Here is an 18,482-nt window from a genome sequence, read left to right on the forward strand (position 1 = left end):
GGAGTCAGTTCCCCTGTCTATAAAATGGGGGTAGTAAAGTGAGGACAGTAATTGAGCATTTTTCACAAGCACTAAAGTCACAAATAGGAAGAGAGAGTTAGAGGATTACAGAAAGGGCAGAAAGTCTTGTAACCGAAGCCTTTTTATGTATTTATGGGTGCTAAGATGAGAGTAACTTAAGTTTCACGCTTCAGGGCGTAAACGTGTTGTTGCAGAAATCATGAAGGAATTTCTTCCCTCATCTACTGTATTGCACAGTAGGCCAGATACTTCAGAAGAAGGTGAAAAAACTATTATATATCAGTCATCTGCCTCAGCTAGACACCAACAGTCGGATGCAGTTCAGTAAATCCCATATTTATAGGGTTGACCTGAACCAGCTAACTTTTTTAAACATGACTTTTCCTGTCTACACTAGGTGCAAAGTCTTGTTTAAAACTGTGTTCAGGCATGTTTACTAGCACATTTAAAACATGAGCATTTGTCTTAATTTAGGTTTCCCTCAGTGCTCAGATACATGTGACCGCCTTTGATTATGCCCGAGATTGGCTTTTTAATCCTTTCAAAACCTGGAAGAAGGTGGGCTGTTTGGGGCAGGGAAATCTGGTTAATATTCTGGGTGTCTGCATCACAGTATCCCAGCTGAGAAAGAAGTTTCAAGGTCACAGAATTAAGACGAGTGTCATCAACCAGATTAACTGTTCATTCTCTCTCTTAAATTTTCACTGTGCCCACCATCAAAAATATGATAAAGCCCTCCTGAATTGGCTGCATAGATATGGTACAGTTGCATACATAAGGTTTGGAGGAGCTTGTGAAGATGGAACTTTTTATCAATATCTGGACTTGAACTGGCTGTGTCTTTCAAGCTCTCATTTTGAGTCCAGCTCTCTTTGGCACCTTTTAACACCATGGCACCCAGAGCTGGGCTTCTCTGGCATAATGTGCCATGGTCTGCACTGCCAGGCACCTCAGGAGGAGGAGGATCCTGTTACACTTATGGTAAGTGGTCATATGTGGTGGGTTTTAACCCATTACAGTGCTGCTTCATAGATGCTTTGTCCTTTCAGTTTCTCTGGTTCATTTAATTTCAGTCTGGGAATTTTTAGATGATGTAATAACCTTGGTAACAAGGATGTTAACTTGGGTTTAAAAATGCACAGTGTGATTGCCATCTGCTGGTCCCAGAGAAACCTGCAGGCTTGAGTTCAGGGAAAGAGAAAATGTGTAGTATAGATTGCAATACGATTGGCAGTGCAACCAGCGTGAAGCCCTGTTAAATCAAATACTTTCTGTAGGAGCAGCTCAGTTTTTAAAAATTGAAGTAAATTTCCAAGCCTTGGGATAAATTGTGGAATGATCTGCAGGCGGGAGAGACGAGTGAAGAGAGTACATGTTGTGCCCATGAAAGCAAATCAGTTTCGTAAATCCACGATGAAGCCTTCTTGGCTACCTGTTTAAGACTTTTTATTCCTCGTGGAGCATGCCTCTGCTAACTCATTTATTCTCCAGCGTCAGTGATGGCAGGACAGCTGCCATCACATCATTTGTTTCCCTGGGTTCTTAACAAATAGACTAAACCAGAAGCTTTAACTGTCAGGTTGTTTGAATGCCACTTTAGCAGCTTTTCCCTGGAACCCAAGCTCCTGCTATTAATAACAAACTCCAGCCCACACCCTGCTGCCAGTTGGCTCTGTTCTGCTGTCCAACCTACCCATGCACCCTGTGTGTGCCCCTGCCCTTGGGTCAGATTGGCAGCCTCTGCTTGGGCTACCATGCCAACTCATAGAGGGTGGTGGGAATTCTTCTGGGGTTTCAAGCAGAGGCCTCTGAGATTCAAGCCCTGCTTGAAATCTCCTCCCTTCCAATTAGACACAGTCTGAAATAATTAATCTATGGAATATAGAGATTTCAAACAGCCGGTCACTCCTGTAGGCAGGGCTTTGGAGCTGTGCTCTGGCTCTGTTCCAGCTCCAGGCAAAAACCTGCAGCTCCACTGCTCTGGAGCTGCTCCACACTCCAGCTCCAGGCTCCACTCCAGAGCCCTGCTTGTAGGGGCTAGGAAGGGGGCTCAGCTCTGATCTTAGCTGCTTCATCAAAGGCACTATAAAAATGCTGTATGTCCTTGAGATCTGAGGAAGGAATGTGGACCCTTCCTGCTCTCATGTCAGTATTGTGGTGGCTCCTCTCTGGGCCTCAATATTTGAACTTTCAGTTGTGGTGATGGGGTTAGTCCCTGAGACAACGAGGTACCTAGCAGTTGCTGTTTGCTTTTTGATGGAAGCAAGGTGCAGGTGTTCTGCCACTGATACGGCAGGATTCCAGATGGATGAGACACAGACAATGTATGTTACGTAGTCCCTAGTGGCCCTGGATGTAAGCTTCTTTCTTCATGGTTAACACCAAGTTGCTGCCTTATAGACAACTCTCTTCTGTTCAGGCTGAGGCTTTTCCTGCTGCTCTGTGAGAGATGAAAGAAACCCTGATAATTGGTGGCCCAGAGGCACAAGACAACAGACATGTCATGCAGAATGTTCTGCTACCATGTGTCATAATTTTTGGCAACTAAATCAAAGTTTGAGCCTGTAAGCAACCACTGAGAAGGGGGAAGTTGGGTCACCTGGGATCCCAAGGCCAGAGCCTGGTAATGACTTTTTCTGCTAGCCAGAGAGGGGCAGCTGTGATCTCCTAATAAGCCTTACTTGCCTGCGCAAGTAAAATGCGGTATAATTTCATCAGTGTTGCCCTCAGTGGTGGCTTCTGCTAATTCAGACTGTCTCCTGAAGAGCTACAATGGTGACTTTCATGCGAGGAGAAGGTTGTGAGAAAGGGAGAGCAGCCTGCAATATGTATTGGATTGGGCCATGGACTTATGCCAGGACTGTGTGTACACATTGTGGGGCAGGAGTTTTATGTTGAGACTGCATGTGTATAGGCGTGGATGCCCAGGTGTGTGTACACATCCAGGGGTGGGGCGGGAATGTATGTGCTGGAAATGGGCTTGGAGTGTACTTGTACATATGTGTACCCATGGGCTTGTGGAACCACAGTAGATGGATAAGTAATTACCCCCTCCCCATCTCTCTGAAATGGAGGCAGTGTGGGGATGATATCAGTGGTTTACCAGAATATAATCTGGATGAGAGAGACAGCTGTGCCACAAGCCACATAAGAAATTGCTGCTTGTCGTTGGGGCAGCGTTTGAGGGATGGATACCATGTGTTGATGGCCTATGCCCACCTTTTGCCAGAATGATGTGCCTGGGCTACGTTCTACTGGATCCTCACAGCTGTCCTGAGCTGCTTGAGTTGCAGCAACGGCCTGCAATACCTTCCCTCAGTTAGGACTGACCAGGAACAGGTGACTTTTCCTCAAAGGGAGAGGTCATGGTGGTCACCCGTGCCTTTGCAGCTCCAACCTAGATGAGCACAGTGAGTGTTGCTTTGCACAGTCCTTGAAATCCATCTGGTTCGCAGGGTTGCTCCTGCTCTTGACGTAGGTAGCTGCTCCACACCACTAATGCCCGTGTTGAAGACATTGCTGTGTATCTTGTCCTGGCAGATAAGCTATCTCATTGTAAAACGCTCCCTGGAGAACAGCATCAGGGTATTTTTAACCTCAGAGTGCCTCTTTGGAAGGTGCTCTCTCTGGTAACTTACTGCATTGATCGATCATCTGGATAGCACATAAAACTGATCCATATTATTTGGTTGACTTGTTTTGGGTCTGCTTTTTCTCCGTGTTGAACTGCTAGGTTAGGAGAGTCATGGTAGCTCTCATTGTTGGTGGCTTATAGAATTAAAGTGGCTGGCTACCCTGGTGACAATCAATACATGAAATGACTCTCCCAAGTGAGTTCCTTTTTAGGCCTTTGTCCTTGAAAAGGATGTGTCCCTTCTTATGTCTTGACCCTGAACTGAGAATGTAAATCACATCTTGCATTTCTGCCCTTCCCAGTGTAAGTTTTGGTGTGCTACTGCTGCTGTGTTCCAGCTTCTTGGCAGGCAAAGGACGATGGGCTGGTGAGACTGAATGCGGAAAGGCACTGGACCCCTGTCCTGTCCTGGTGGGAAAGGCAGGTGCCTGGTCCCCCTCCTTGTCTTGGACAGAAGAATGTGCTAAACTCTCAAAGAGGTTGAGACTGGAGGCACTGTCTCCCAAAATCACAACCTCCCCATGAGCGTGAGGGTGGAGTCAACAGCCTGGAATCATAGTTCAGAATAGATGTATTGTGGTCTCTCCTGGGTGGTAGCACAGGGAGAGGATTATACTATTGCATTTTGAATTCTAGCATGACGTGGTTGTTGCGTTGTACTTGTCTGCAGATGTGCCGACGAGCCTGCACTTCCAGAATATGCTGAAATCCCAGTGGCAGAGCAAGCCCTATGAGAAAATCAAACCTCCCAAAAAGCTCTCACTCAAGCATAGAGCCTCCGTGTCGGCCAGTAGCCTGTCTGACCCTGCTCGCAAGGACCGCCACAAACTGGTCAACTCGTTCTTCACTGCAGCCAGTAAGTATCCCCTTTTTTCTCAAACAAGTACAGGGGTGTCTGCCTGTAAACTCCCAACTAATCCTGCTAATGGTCCTGAATGTCCTAAACAAGTGCAGTGAAGAAGAAAAGTGTGTATGATCGCCCTTTTCAGGGCGAGCTGTAGACTGGGCATGTGGCGATTTATATTGCAAAACCTGGGATGGAGATGAGGTGTGTGCAGGCATGAACCAAATTGGGCCAAAATGTCATAGGTGCTGCTCCGTGTGCAATCTGTGACTTCCTGGTCAGTGTTTTCCTGGCATGGGCAGAAATAGAAATTCACTGCTCCACCTGCATCTCCCCTAGTGCCTGGCGGTGCTGGAGCCCTGACCCATCCGGATCTCCGGTGTTGGCTGTGTCTGGGTGTATCTCCTGCGCTAACAGAAAGCGAGGGGAAAGCAGACATTTCATATCTCTCTTTCTGTTCCCCTCCTGAGAGTGCTCACATCACAGAATCCAACCAGACAAGGCACACAGGCAGCCCTTAGATGATCTAATGGCTGTGTCCAGGGCCCAGAGAGTGCCAGAGCGCTCACTTATCCTGCCTCCTGCACATGACAAAAAGCAATTGTGGGACTCCTTAGCTGAGAGACGCGAAGGTAGGCTCCCACAGCTAGGCCTCACGGGGGGAGCTTGGGCTTTGTGCATTCCCATCCTCTTTCCCCTTGGCGAAGGGCAGTGTGCTGCTTCTGGGAATAAAGGAGCAGTTGTCACCACTGCAGCTTTCCTCTGTGTGCTCTAACAGCTTATTCCCCAGGGCCTGTAAAGCTGGCAACTGCAGTCAGAGGAAGCTTCTACTGCATGCACAACGGACCTCGATGGTCAGTTTGAAGCACGTGGCATAAACTTTTTAGCTAATGTCATTGTCCGTTTTTCTCCTTCTAATGTAGTGTTAAAGCATCACACGGATGTCGGAGGCCCAAGCTACCTATCAGCGACTGCAGCCTCTATGCCCCACAGCCCCATAGTGCGGCAGCTGTCCACATCCTCTGAAAGTTCTGCTCCTGCCAGCACAAGTTCACAGGGCACCTCTAGCATGTCTGTAAGTATCTGATCAGGGCATGGTCATGCATCTGGAGGAGTTGATGAGCTCCTATCCTGCTCTGGAGGTTGCTTGGTTCTCAGCAATCCAGGTTTCCCTTTACTCTGGATAGAAAGAACAGTTCAGGTATTAGTGTCTGAATTTACTCAGCCGTTCGGTTCCCAGTGCCAGAGCTTAGAGTCAGCCATAGATTAACAGTATTGCTGGTTACTAGTGAATTCTGGGATTTTAAAAGCAAATTATAATTTTAATAAGATTCTCAGAGTGATCCTGGTTGGTTGATCCTCCTCAACTGATGGAGTAATTAGATTTTTCAATATTCTCAACGCTTCATTCTGCCAAATAATTGTAATTGTCTTGCGTAGGCTGAGCCTCCACTTTAATCCAAGTCCCAGTCTTTGCCAATCTTTGAGAGAGCCTGGTGATGTCCATGATTTAAATCTGATGGGAAGGAGGCACGTAGCTGGGTGTCAGTGTGCTGATATCAGCAAAATGCTTCCACTTACAATGCTCTTTCATCCGTAGATCTCAAACTGCTTTACAAAGGTGGGCCAGCATTATTTCCATTTTTTTACAGGTAGGGAGACTTAAGTGGAGAGATGAAGAGGCTTGATCAGCTTCACACAGGGAATCACTAGCAGAGACAGGAATCTCAGGTTTCCTCTTTCCTTGTGCCCAGTTAGATAAACCACAGCAGCCCCTGAAGTCCCTGTCTCCTTGTGATCGCCTTCAGTTTTGCAAGAATATTGAAGTGGTAGCAGGATATGGCCCTTTGGGGATTTCACAGTAGAAAGCCTTTGAAGAGGAGAGGAACCTTCAGCCAGCACTAACTGCTGGAATAGCTTGAATGGAAAGATTAGAACCACGTGATACCATCCATTCTCGGATCCTGATGTCATACTGACCTCATGCTGAACAGTATTGAGTTCTGCTGAACTGTTGAGCAACATCCGCAAGGACAGCTGGCCTCTATCCATTTCTGTAATTAGCATCTTTGGTGCATGACTGGAAATGGGCCCCGGAACTTGAGAATGGGGTGTTGGAATTGGCTTTTCCTTCACTGCCTCAGGTTATCATGCCCAGACAGGGAATGTTCTAGAACAGATGATGATTAGCAAAACATTTAGCATCTATGATTAACCTTTTTAACAGAGACCTGAATCAAATTTGTTTGACCCAATTTGTATGATTGGTGCCAGCAGCTTGCCTCTCCAAGTGAGGCAGTAACAATCCTCTCCAAATAAAGGTCCCAAGCATTTGTTGCAAACTTCCACCAACTAGGGCATGTAGAGGCCTCGGATGGAATGGATCGCTTGTAGTCCTGCTGGGACAGAGCTAGTTGCTTTGGGTTTATAAAGCATCCTACCAGCCGGAATAGTTTGCGTGGTTAGAATGTTGTAGATGCTTTTGGAGTTGGAGAAGAGAGAGATTTACAACTGTGTCCTAGTGGCATAGAAACTCCTCCTGTTACCTGTGATTGATTCCTTGCTCACCTCCAGCCATTGACATTGCCCGTCTCTTCTCTCCATTTGTCACAGATTGTTGATAAAGCCAAGTTGACCTGTGGTGAGTTTGTAGAGAAGGCATGCTTTGGGAATTGTGAGGAAGATACCTGGCCACTAGGAAGTGACAAAGGCCCAGCAATTTATTTCACTGTGAACTAACTTGTGTCTTTATTATTGATAGTCATAATGGAATAGTAAGTTTTATGATACCGTTTTATTGCAGGAGGTATTCTACAAATAAATTCCAGGGCAAGGAGTGCATAGGCACTCAAGCTGTCTGTCTGAAGGATTATGTTCAAGTTAAATTCTTGACCTGCACATTATTCTTTTGCACACCATCAGACCAGTGCCATCTGCCCTTGGGTTTACCCCGCCATCTCTGGCTGCTGGGATAAAATCATGGCCAAAGAAACATCTGTGCCTCCAAAGATAAGTTAGGGGTGTTCTAGAGGCAGGGAGCACCTATTAACTCTGCTTATTTTTCACTGAGGCCATCCTTTTCCCTTCTCATATCCTGGGCTGTACTTGAGGAATGGGATAGCTTTTGAGGGGTGGCTTGCCTAATCTGAACGTTCCTAATGCTGGCTGCTGCTGCTGACTCTTTGTCCTGGCTATTGCTCTATTAGAGTTGCACTTAATTCTTTATTTGTTCCCTGGGACTAAAGAATTGTGGAGGTGCTACATCACCATGTTGCCACATTATGTCAGTGCTTGATGAGCTGACGTCTGAAAATTCTGGGCATTCTCTTTTAATTGTTGGTTTAGTTCATGGTACAAAGTGTGGGAAAGACCTGCACGTTTCAGAACAAGTGGTGAATTTATGTCTGTTTCGGTGGCAGTCTTCTCTGATTCTCCCCCTAGTCCTTAGACTTACTGGGAATCTTGTCCTCAGAGGCTGTAGGGGTCAGGTTTACTATGCACTCAAAGTCTGCCTGTTAGCTCCCGTATATTCTGAATGTTTCCATCAGAAATAGAAATCTCTCCATTTTTGTCTACAAATATCCAAAGTGTAAAACTTTTTACCTTTAAACTTAAAATTCTAAAGAGGCTGGAGAGATCCAGGGGTTAAATGTGACTTTTAGTCCAGTCAGTTAACCTAAATTTGCATATGCTCTCTGATTGGTCAACATTGCTTCACACCTCAGTACTGAGCTCTGAGGAGGTAAACAATGGAAACCGCCAGATGTTTGTCACATGACTGTTTTGAGCAAATCCTGTTTTCATGTAGGTAGCAGTACTGTTGAGCTGCCTTATGTGACTCTGTGAGGATCACTAATCCCTAATGCTTGTGCTTCTGCAGCACATCTAATCTAAGCAGCTCAAAGCATATTACCTGGCTTTTATTAGTTGGTTGTATTGTTTATCCGGCGTAATTACAGTTGCCTGCATGACTTCATTTTCACAGTAAAAACCACATGTTCCATGTAATGGGGAATGGAGGAGACCGATAAAAGGGTAAATTGCAAATCCTCTCTGTAAAGGGGCTATGAAGTTGAGTTGAGCAGTTTGAGAATCAAATGTTTTACCACTTTGTGAAAGACCTGATCAGTGGTAAGTTGGGAGAGAGTTTCATAGGCACAAAGGGCATTAGGCACCCAACTGCCATTGACTTTTAGTGGTAGTTAGGCACTTAGCTGCTGTTAGTCACCACCTCTTAAAACCAGGATGGATACAGCTTTAAATAGCAGTATAATTTCTTCAAACACGGGTTGAAAAGTGTGGTGAGCTAAGGCCGTAGTTCAAAATTGTTTTGTAAAGAGTCATTTTTTTCCCTTTGAAATACATGAGCTCAGTGATAACGAGTGGAGTTCTCTCTGTGTGGAAGGTGGAGTTTGAAAGGAACAGGAATATAGATGGGAACTGTGGCTCGTCCATTTAGAATTTCCGTTCTGGCTCCTCTTGTTAAATGCATGATGGGGAGGGGGCACTAAGGCAGGTAGGTATCCGCATTGCACAAACCTTCTCCATGTTTGAGCTCTTGCTGGGCTCCTTGTCAGCACACCCTGCAGAAAGGTCGAATGGACCAAGGAGACTGAATTCCCCTCTAACTCCAAAGGCAGCCTTTAGTGAGGTATTCTGGAAAGTATTGAAACTTGAATTTCTGCAGTGTGCATTGTTCTTGGTCCATGGATGTGGCTTCAGTCTCCAGGGCTATCAATCTGGCATCCCTCACTAGTGCACAGTTCACATTAGAAACTTTTCAGTGACCAAACTGATTCTTCATTAGAGAAGCAGTCCCGCCAGGTTGAAACCTGAGGCCCCTCTCGCTTTCCTCACCATTTTTTGTCTTTGTTTTGCAGCAGCCGAGGAGGAGGAGAGGCGAAAGTTCCTTTGATATTAATAACATTGTCATCCCGATGTCTGTTGCTGCAACAACCCGTGTAGAGAAACTACAATACAAAGAAATCCTCACACCGAGGTATGTCTTTGGTCCATCCCCAGCTTTCATGTTCAGTGCTTCCCCTTCCCATTTCCTGTCAAAAGTGTAGCATCGTCAGAAACTTGGCCCCACTGGAGCTCTCTGAATGGCTGCTAGTGCTGTTCAGGAAAATGATTTTCCACTTGCTCATGTCGATTCCTTTCTGAGCACGCCTACATGTGCAGTCAGAGATTTTTGCCTTAGCAGTAGCCGTAGAGTCGGCTGCGCCACCCCCTTGAGTGCCACGCTCATGCCCTGGTTTATTAGGCGCCGCCAGCCCTATGCCCTCTCAGTTTCTTTTTACGCCCTTGGTTGGTCAGAGCGTTAGCAGTTCTTTACAACCACTGTTTACCCTCTTTGTATGTCTTTTTGTAGATGCTTAGTTAGCCATTAAGTTAAGTGTTAGGTTGGTTTGGTAGTCAAGTCTGCACTGGGTCTTTGCCCTGGAGCGGGACTTGCTTCAAACCATGCTCCTCAGGCAGCAAGACGATGCCTATTAGTGACCCCCATGACAGCAGTTTTAAGTGCGTGGGGGAGTCCCATAGAAAGGACAAGTGCGGGATCTGTAAGAACTTTCACTCTAGAACCCAGGAGCGACAGATCCATTTGAGGGCCCTCCTCATGGAGGCTGCACTTGGTCCTGCGTCGGAGCCGTCCTGCTCGGACCCCTCTCCTAGAACCCCAACATCAGTGTGGAGCGCACCATTCCCCCTCACAGGTGCCTAAAAAGCAGCAAAAAAGAGAAGCTCCCTGGCACCAGAGGGGAAGAGGGTTTTGGGCACAGGACCTATGTCAGGCCACATGCCCGCCGCGGAGCTTCACGGGGGTACCGCTGTGCTCGGACCCCCTAACTGAGCCAGAGATCTGCCTCCAATTCCTGGAAGTGGCAGGGGACCCCGACTTCTCCCAGGGCCCTCATTGCATGAGGTGGCCCTGGCGGCCAAACGAGTAGCAGCACTGCAGATGCCATGCTAGGCGCCAGACTCGGCTAAGACCCTAACATCTCCCTGGACCACAGGCGTAGATCCCTATCACCATGGCCTGGGACCCCAGCACCACAACCTCGGTATCCAGTCAGAAGGCTTAGGTCCCTGAGGACGTGCTTTCCCCCCTACAAGGCATGGGACACCAGAGTCCAGGCATTGATCCCCGTACCCTCAGTACCGGTGAGCCTCCCACCAGACATCACCACAGCACAGGTCACCATCCACCTCCCCAGCACTGCTTTTGTGGCAGACACTGATTCTCGCCCTCTTCTTACCAGTTGCCAACAAGGGTCAGTCGACAGACTCAGGTCTCTACAGCTCTGCTCTGGTCACTGGAGGGGCAATGGTCCAAGTTGGAGCAGGAGTTCAGCTCCTTCAGGAAGGGTGAATCCCCACTGACCTGCAAGGCCAGCCTGGCGTCCGCAGCGGCGGGGTGGCAGCAGGGTCAGTGGCTGTACTGGAACCCATGGGGTGTGCCTGTCTTGCCAGTTCTGTACTCCCACCATTCCTCCCTTCAGGAAAAACTGCCCCCAGTGCCGCCGGCACCAAAATCAGAATAGGGTGCTGAGCCGACGCGAGGCCAGCACAACAGGTTCCGTCCCCAGAGAGGGAAGGTGAAGCCGCCCCTTCCTCTGTAGTGCAGTCGTTCATCTCCAGATGAAGCAGTGGCGGACCCCTCTCAAATGGGCAGACCCTCCCACCCACCGCCGACGACTTCAAAGAGCACCATACCCTCCTTAAAAGAGTTCCTAATAATTTAAACTGGAAGACTGAAGAGTTGGCAGAGGAATCTGAAACAGAGTGGTCCAGGTCCTGATGGACAATGCAGTGGCTATGTTATATATCAATAAGCAAGGCGGAGCCAAATCTTTTGCCTTTTGCCAAGAAGCCCGCAGGCTCTGGGACTTCTGTGTATGTCACAACATCAATCGCATAGCCGCACACCTCGCCGGGGGCCAGGAACGCTTTGACACATCGCCTGAGCAGGACCTTCTTGTCTCGCCACGCGTGGTCCCTCTATCCGGAGGTGATCAGCATCATCTTCCAGAGATAGGGGGCGGTCCCCAGCTGGACCTGTTCACATCCAAGAAGAACAGGAGGTGCCACGTTTTCTCCTCCATTTGGGAGATCGACAGAGGCTCCCTGTTGGACACTTTTCTGCTTCCTTGGTCAGGGGCTCTGTTGTACCCTTTTCCCCCAGTACCGTTGATCCACAGAGTCCTTATGAAGAGCAGGCAGTACAGGGAGAAGGTGATCCTCATAGTGCCTGCTTGGCCGTGCCAGTTCTGACATTCACTCCTAATGGAGCAGTGTAGTACCGCAAGTGGAAAATTTCTTATGCATTTGAAACTGTAGGGGGAATTTAGGTTGCAGAATAGAACTACTTGAATTGGAATTTGTCACTAATAGTAGTAGGTTTTTATCCTTTCTGTAGGCCACCAGTCACTAGGGGGCAAAATTAACACATGTACAAGGTATGTTCACTGCTCCTCTCCCCTCTAGTCCCTCCAAGACTACATGGATGTGTTATATGCTTTACCATGGCAGTGACTGACCTTGTTTTCAATGGTGTATTGCAGCTGGCGTGAAGTGGATATCAGTGCTCTGAAAGTGAACCCTGATGAAGACAATGAGGAGGTAATGATAGTTGCTTTATATCTGTAACTAATTGGGGAGCTTCCCATGCCTTGGGATGGACTTGGTGGTAGCCACATAACTTCCTTTCAAGTAGGATGTGCTGCACAATAGAGTGTGAAGTACCTGGAAAGCAGATGCTGAAGGATCAACAAGAACCTCAGAAGAGAGGTGTGGGGTCTCCTTTTTCATAGATTATTAGGATCGGAAGGGACCTCAAGAGATCATCTAGTCCAACCCCCTGCTCAAAGCAGGACCAATCCCCAAATGGCCCCCTTAAGGATTGAACTCACAGTCCTGGGTTTAGCAGGCCAATGCTCAAACCACTGAGCTATCCCATATGGAGGGTGGCGTCTTGGTTAGGCAGTAAGAGACCAGTAGGAAGTGTTTAATCAGTCCATCCTCCTTTTCAGCAAAAGGTGGGGAAGGAAGCAGCTGCTGAGATAGAAGAAGGTAGTTTATTTTGTTGCATGTGTATCAGTTGAAGCCAGAAGTCTGGCTTCTTTCATGAGGTGGCTCAGGGTAGCAGGTCCTTAGCCTTTTAGGGAGACCTGAGGTCTTGTCTACACAAAAAAGCTTCACCACTTGCATTGGTATAATTATATCAATATTAGTTAAACCAATATAGCTATACCAGTATGAGCCCTTTGTGGACACTCTTAATTCTGGAATTCCGTTTAGCTCAAGCCCCTTCCTAAGCAACATAAGCTAAACCGACAAAAGGGCCTCTTGCGGTCCTCCGGGTAGATCAGTTTAAATTCACACCTTGGCTTATGCCAGTATAACTTTGTTGTGTGGGCAAGGCCTTAGTGTAAAAGATCTCACGCTAATGTGACAATCCCTTTCCAGATTGAGGACCTGTCTGATTCAGCCTTTGCTGCTCTTCATGCCAAGTGTGAAGAGATGGAGCGGGCAAGGTGGCTCTGGAGCACCAGTCTGCCCCCTCAGCGACGAGGCAGCAGGTAAGCCTAGTAGCATGCTCTCTGCAGCTGTGGTGCACTCTGATGCCACTGTAACATATGTTCAGTGGGTGCAGACTACTGCTTCTCAATTCTGCCGTGTTAGCCTTGTGTGGGAAGACTGTCCTTCGCTCCAGCTTCTCTTGTAGTTGTGCTTCTCTTAACTAAATGCCCTCTTCCTACAGAGAGGGGATATCTGGGAGCAGAGTGCGAAAGAGCGATCTACAGAGGTTCATCTCCTGAAAGGCAGTAGTGTTGGAGAATCTAAGATGGTTCTTTGTACTGTAGGGGCAGAGTGGTGTTGGACTTGTGGGAAGGAATGGTGTATCTGTAGAGAGAGACAGACAGTGGAACTGGTAAGCTATCAGTTGGGGAAGACCATTTGGGATGTTGATGGTGAGTAAAATTATGCCTTCAACTCTGGGGCTGAGCTTTCCCAACGGGATGGCCTCATACAAATTGTCTATCCCCATCTGATGTCAGAAATGTATGAGGAAATTATGTGGAACTTTGCAGAAGCCATGGTAGTTAGATCCTATTACATTATGATCATCTAGATGGTTGGTTGTTCTGTTTTAACCATCATTTCAACCTATTTACCAGATACAAAAATAAGGCTTACTGCTCTGTAATTCTCCAGACATAGCCTAGTCCCCTTTAAAAAATACGGAGTATAACATTCATTCCCCAGCTCAGCCACTTCCTTCTTGAGTAACTTCAGAACACTGGAGTGCACCCTCTGGACTTGATGACTAATTCCTGTCTAGTTTATCAGTTTCAGTACCTCTTCTTTTGTTACCTCCATTTCTTGAGTACTGCGTCTTTACCACCAGAAGAGTAAGTCTGGGGTAGATAATATCCCAGCATTCTCTGCGGTGAAGAGCGATGCAAATAAATTCTCTAGCTTCTTTGTAATGTTGTTCTCATCCTTAACTGTTCAAGCAGACCCTCCTATTGATGATCTCATGGGCTTCCTGGCTCTGATATATTTGAAGAATTTCTTGGCTGTTCTTGTGTTAAGAATTTGAAGAACAAAAAGCCAATCTTAGCCGTTCTGATTTTCTTCCTGCTATAGCTTATGCTTCTTTTTTATAAGTTTTACTGGGGTTGGATTTCGATATTCTGAAGGACATGTTTCGCTCAGACAGCCCTTTTGAACCTCCCCATTTAACTAAACACTGGTTTACTTCCTGATTGATTCTCTTTTTGTTTAGATGTACGCATGCCTTAATGAAAGGTTTTAAATCCCTCAATTTTCACTTTTAAGTCTTTGACAAGCTTCCTCATTTTTCTGTTCCGTTTCCAAAGGGTAGGTTTTGGCTCCTATCCTCCCCAAAGGATGTCAAGCTTAATTATATTTTGGTCAGTATTTAGCTATTTGAACAAATGTCTTTTTGTTACTTAGTGTACAGATGTTGTCAGGGGAATACTTGGGAAAACTGACCTAAGTGTCCGAGACTGTGGGGTGGCTTATTATTACTACTATAATTGTACAGCACTCAGAAGTGTAGTAGGTATGTGCTCCACAGAAACAGCCCCTCTCCTCCCTCCCCCCCCCCTCCAAAAACAACTGTCCCAAAGAGATTGTTCTGAGTGTGACATGATGCAGTGAAACAGTGATCGTTGGATGGAAAGGTCAGACCAGACAGTTGCAGTGCTAAGTCCAAACAGTGGCTCAGTTTTGGTATGTGCACATCTTGATGATTGCCTTGCATGTAGTGACATAAATGGTGTGATAACACTGTTCTAGGGCGTGATGTGGCAGAAGTGAGCTGGCAGTGAATGAAGGGTTTGCAGAATGACAGCAGACTTTCAGACTGCAGTAGTGAAATGTAAAATGAGAATTTTAAGAGACACGGGTTTTTTTTTTTAATTCCAGGTCTTACAGATCAGCAGATGGTCGGACAACCCCTCAGCTGGGGAACCCCTCCACTCCCCAGCCACCATCCCCCGATGTGGGCAACTGCCACTCCCATTCTGAATTCTCCCCACGCAGTCCCGTCAGTCCCGAACTGCACTCTGCCCCTCTCACGCCTGTTTCCCGTGACTCCATGCGGCTCTTGTCCAGTGAGGACACCCGTTGTTCCACACCTGAGTCTGGTCTTGACGAACAGGTGGGTGGCTTTCGACTTTTCATCCCCTCTGGCTGGTGGAAGGGTCCAGATACGTACACGTTACTGAGAAGCTGTTGTTTTTGAGGCTAAATGTGAAATTCAAACTTTTGGTTTGTTTTTCACTGTGGAATTTCTTACTGTGGGAAAACTGCTGAGAATCTGTGTGTGAGAAATTCAGTTTGCTAAACTGAATGAAAAATCTATTCTCATTCAGCTTTGGCAGTTTTTCCTTTGGGCACTCATCCTCAGTCTGCGTGCCCGAAGAACCCCATTATGTTACAATATTGACGTGGGAGCAGAACGTCACAGTGCTCGCCTTTCCAGGACAGAATGAACCCAAATGAGGCTTTCTGCAGTGAAAGTGCGGGAAAGTGTCAGTTGATCTTATTGACCTTTGATAGGTGTTTAGTTTTTCTAACACCTGCATTGTGATTCTTCTCTCCTTAAAACTCTCCAGCAAGCTGAAAAGCCAGTAAAAGAGAATTCTTGTTGGGAAGTCTGAATTGAGACCTTCCTTGGTCCATGTGGCATATTAATGTGTAAGGGGGCCGGCTAATGTTGTCCAATGATACTTCCCGTTTTCCTCAATAAAATGTCACTTTTTTTCACGATATGTGTGTGGGAGTTAATCTCGTTGTGGTCCTGGCTGGCTGTGGATTGCTTGAGCCTGCTAGAAAAACAGGCATACAGGTGCTTCATTGGTCACAGCGGGGCTCTGACAGCTGGGTGCTGGCTCTGCTGTGGTCTCAGTCTGTGCCAGCATGGGGGGAGCTGACTTTGCCCTGATCCCTTGGGGAACCTCCCCATGCTAATCGCTGAACCTGCACAATATGTGAAGCACCTTTAAAGGGAGCATTGGCCAGGGCTGCCATATGTCAGGGATGAATGGGAAACAGGAAGATGACTTGGGGTGGTGGGGGAGGGGGACTATTCTGAGCCACAGAGGGTTTACCCAAACAGAGTCTCTGAGTAGGTGTCTGTATGTGCTCCCTGTGAACAGCTCTGCTCCTCGTTCCCCTGCAGGCTGTGCAGCCATGGGAGCGACGCTACTTCCCGCTCTCCTACAACCCCAAGACAGAGTGCGAGGACCAAGCTGATCCCCAGGACCGGTTGTCGCGCTGCACCCGGCGCACATCGGGCAGCAAGTCATCCCGGGAGATGGACAGCGCCCTCCCCTTGCCCGCCCTCCCCAGCCCCAAGAGCCGGAACCCAGCCGTGGCCTCCTCAGCAGCAGCAACAGCAGTTCAGCGGCCGGCACACAGATAGAGCCGGACAGGAAGAAAGGAGCAAAACCAACACACAGAACTAACTCTTGGCATTAAAGCTTCCGAAATCTGCGTTTGATATTCAAACATCCTGCCGGGAATTTTCACAGTTTTTAGTGAATTTAAGGAGTTTAGAAACTGTTTTCTTTTTGTTCGTTTGTTTTGGTTTTTTTTTCCCCCATGTTTCCTTGTCACACAATAAGAGCACCCCAGCTTCCTCCCAGCAGAGTGAAGCCTCGGGAGGAGAGCAGTCTGCCAGACACCCTTCCGCCCCTCTCCCTTAGGTGTATAATTCTAGAGCACAGGATTTAGCTGACTAGCAGACGTCGGGGATTTTTCTCACTCTCTGCTGCCTGCTGCCTCCTCCCCGAAAAGTCTTAGTGGAGTGAAATTAGTGGTGAAAAGTGATGTCTTTGGAATGCAACCTCCCACACTAGCTGTCTCCCCACATGCAGAGCTGAGATCTGCAGTCTCTGCACCCCTATCCTGTCATTTTGTTCCCTAGGTTGTAGTGCCAGGTATTCCCCCAGGCTGCCTGCTGCATTGCACTGTACTGCCCTTCATTTCTTCCTTTTGCCACTCCTGCTTTTAGAGACTTCCTGTCACTTCGGGAAAGGAAGGTCCCACATTAGCTGCTTCATGCACAGCTCCATGTGGGGGAGAGAGATTTCGGAAGCAGCCTTGTTTAGTTCACACCTTGTGTTTATACTGGGTGAAGGGCAGGGAAGTGGGAGTCAATCCAGCATGTTCTGGTGCTTCAGCAGGAGCGGAGTTTATCCAGCACCCTTGAGGACTCCTTTTGCTGGGATCTAACTTGCTGCTGGCACCAGTACATGCTTTGATGCAGGAAATGCAGTTCTGTTACCAACACTTTAATTTCCCTTTGTGGTTTTTTACCCACAATTAGAAAATGTCAGGCTAGGTTAGCAGCTGGCCATCAGAATGTCACTTCTGTTACTGTTACTGCTTAGAAACCATGATGAGCTGCAGATGCCAGGAGGAGTGTTCAGTTGGCAGGAGTAGGACTTGGCAATTCACCATATGAAGTCTGTAGGCTGCAGTGCATAGGCTGCTAATGTTTGTTTCGCTTAAATTGGTTTGATCTATTTAAAAAAGAAAAAGCAAGTGTTGTGCTGCTCGAGTCTAGTTCAGTAGAGCCTTGGCCGCTCGCTTAGGAAAAGATCAGGACTTGTTTTTCACCACTGCTTAACTCCACTTCCACACAAATTTTGAAAACAGATGTTTAGTCATTTTCATTTTCAGGACTTTTTGGTCTGATGATCATAAAGTTTGACAGGTATTTTATTTTAAAATGGCACCACCGCTGCCCCCTCCCCCTCTAGACTCCTGGATCCCACACACCGTTCCAGTCTGTAATGTTTTCTGACCCTAGCGGTGTGGCTATTGGTCCCTGTCCTGTTGTTAGCATTGTGCCTGTCTTATGTATAATCACATCACCAAAAAAGGAAAAAAAATACAAAGGACATAATTTTTTTTTTTCCATTTTGTAATCGTAAAGAAATAGTAGCTAAACTGCTTAATGGTTGGGGTTTTTTCACAATTTTCAACATTATCTAGTGTTTTTTGGTTCTGTTCTAGTTTAAAGGATTTGTCATCGTTTCTTTAAAAAAAAAATGCTACCATATCCCTTTGCATAAGTGCTTTTCTATTTATAAGGTTGAAAATTCTGAATAACCCTTTTAGCATTATAAAAAAATCACAAAAAAAACCACCTTGTATTTTGTAAATATTTTTTCTTTTCCTGCTTTGAGCTGTGTAATGTCCTTGTTCTATAGAAACGCTTTTCTTCTGAGAAGCTGATCTTTGTTAATGTCCTGATTCTGTTTGCAAAGCACAAATGTGCTTATAAAAAAAAAAAGAAAAGATTAAAAAAAAAATTAAAAAATGTAGTGTGCTGTGCAATGCCCCTTCTGTGACATGCCAGGTGGAGTGGGGTCAGCAGCATGACTGCCAGGAATAGAATTTCTCTGGGGTGCTCTGAAGTTCTCCGTTTACTTACAGAAG

The 18,482-nt window shown here is 46.8% G+C and overlaps 1 protein-coding gene across 5 annotated transcripts in view; it reads left to right on the forward strand.

The window, feature by feature from the left end:
• Nucleotides 1–18,367, forward strand: part of KANSL1 (KAT8 regulatory NSL complex subunit 1) — a 176,212-nt gene extending 157,845 nt beyond the window's left edge. For 3 of the 5 annotated variants that reach the window (XM_050935018.1, XM_050935017.1, XM_050935019.1), the window contains exons 8-15: nt 4,326–4,511; nt 4,970–5,131; nt 5,423–5,574; nt 9,380–9,498; nt 12,065–12,122; nt 12,969–13,081; nt 14,958–15,192; nt 16,216–18,367. In XM_050935018.1, coding sequence (XP_050790975.1) covers nt 4,326–4,511; nt 4,970–5,131; nt 5,423–5,574; nt 9,380–9,498; nt 12,065–12,122; nt 12,969–13,081; nt 14,958–15,192; nt 16,216–16,458 — 1,268 coding nt within the window. In that variant the 3' untranslated portion in view covers nt 16,459–18,367. The remainder of the gene's footprint in view (nt 1–4,325; nt 4,512–4,969; nt 5,132–5,422; nt 5,575–9,379; nt 9,499–12,064; nt 12,123–12,968; nt 13,082–14,957; nt 15,193–16,215) is intronic. The other 2 variants (XM_050935020.1, XM_050935021.1) reach the window with 2 other exon arrangements.
• Nucleotides 18,368–18,482: the final 115 nt, after the last annotated feature.

The sequence above is a fragment of the Gopherus flavomarginatus genome, chromosome 25 (genome assembly GCF_025201925.1).
Source record: "Gopherus flavomarginatus isolate rGopFla2 chromosome 25, rGopFla2.mat.asm, whole genome shotgun sequence".
Taxonomy (NCBI): domain Eukaryota; kingdom Metazoa; phylum Chordata; order Testudines; family Testudinidae; genus Gopherus; species Gopherus flavomarginatus.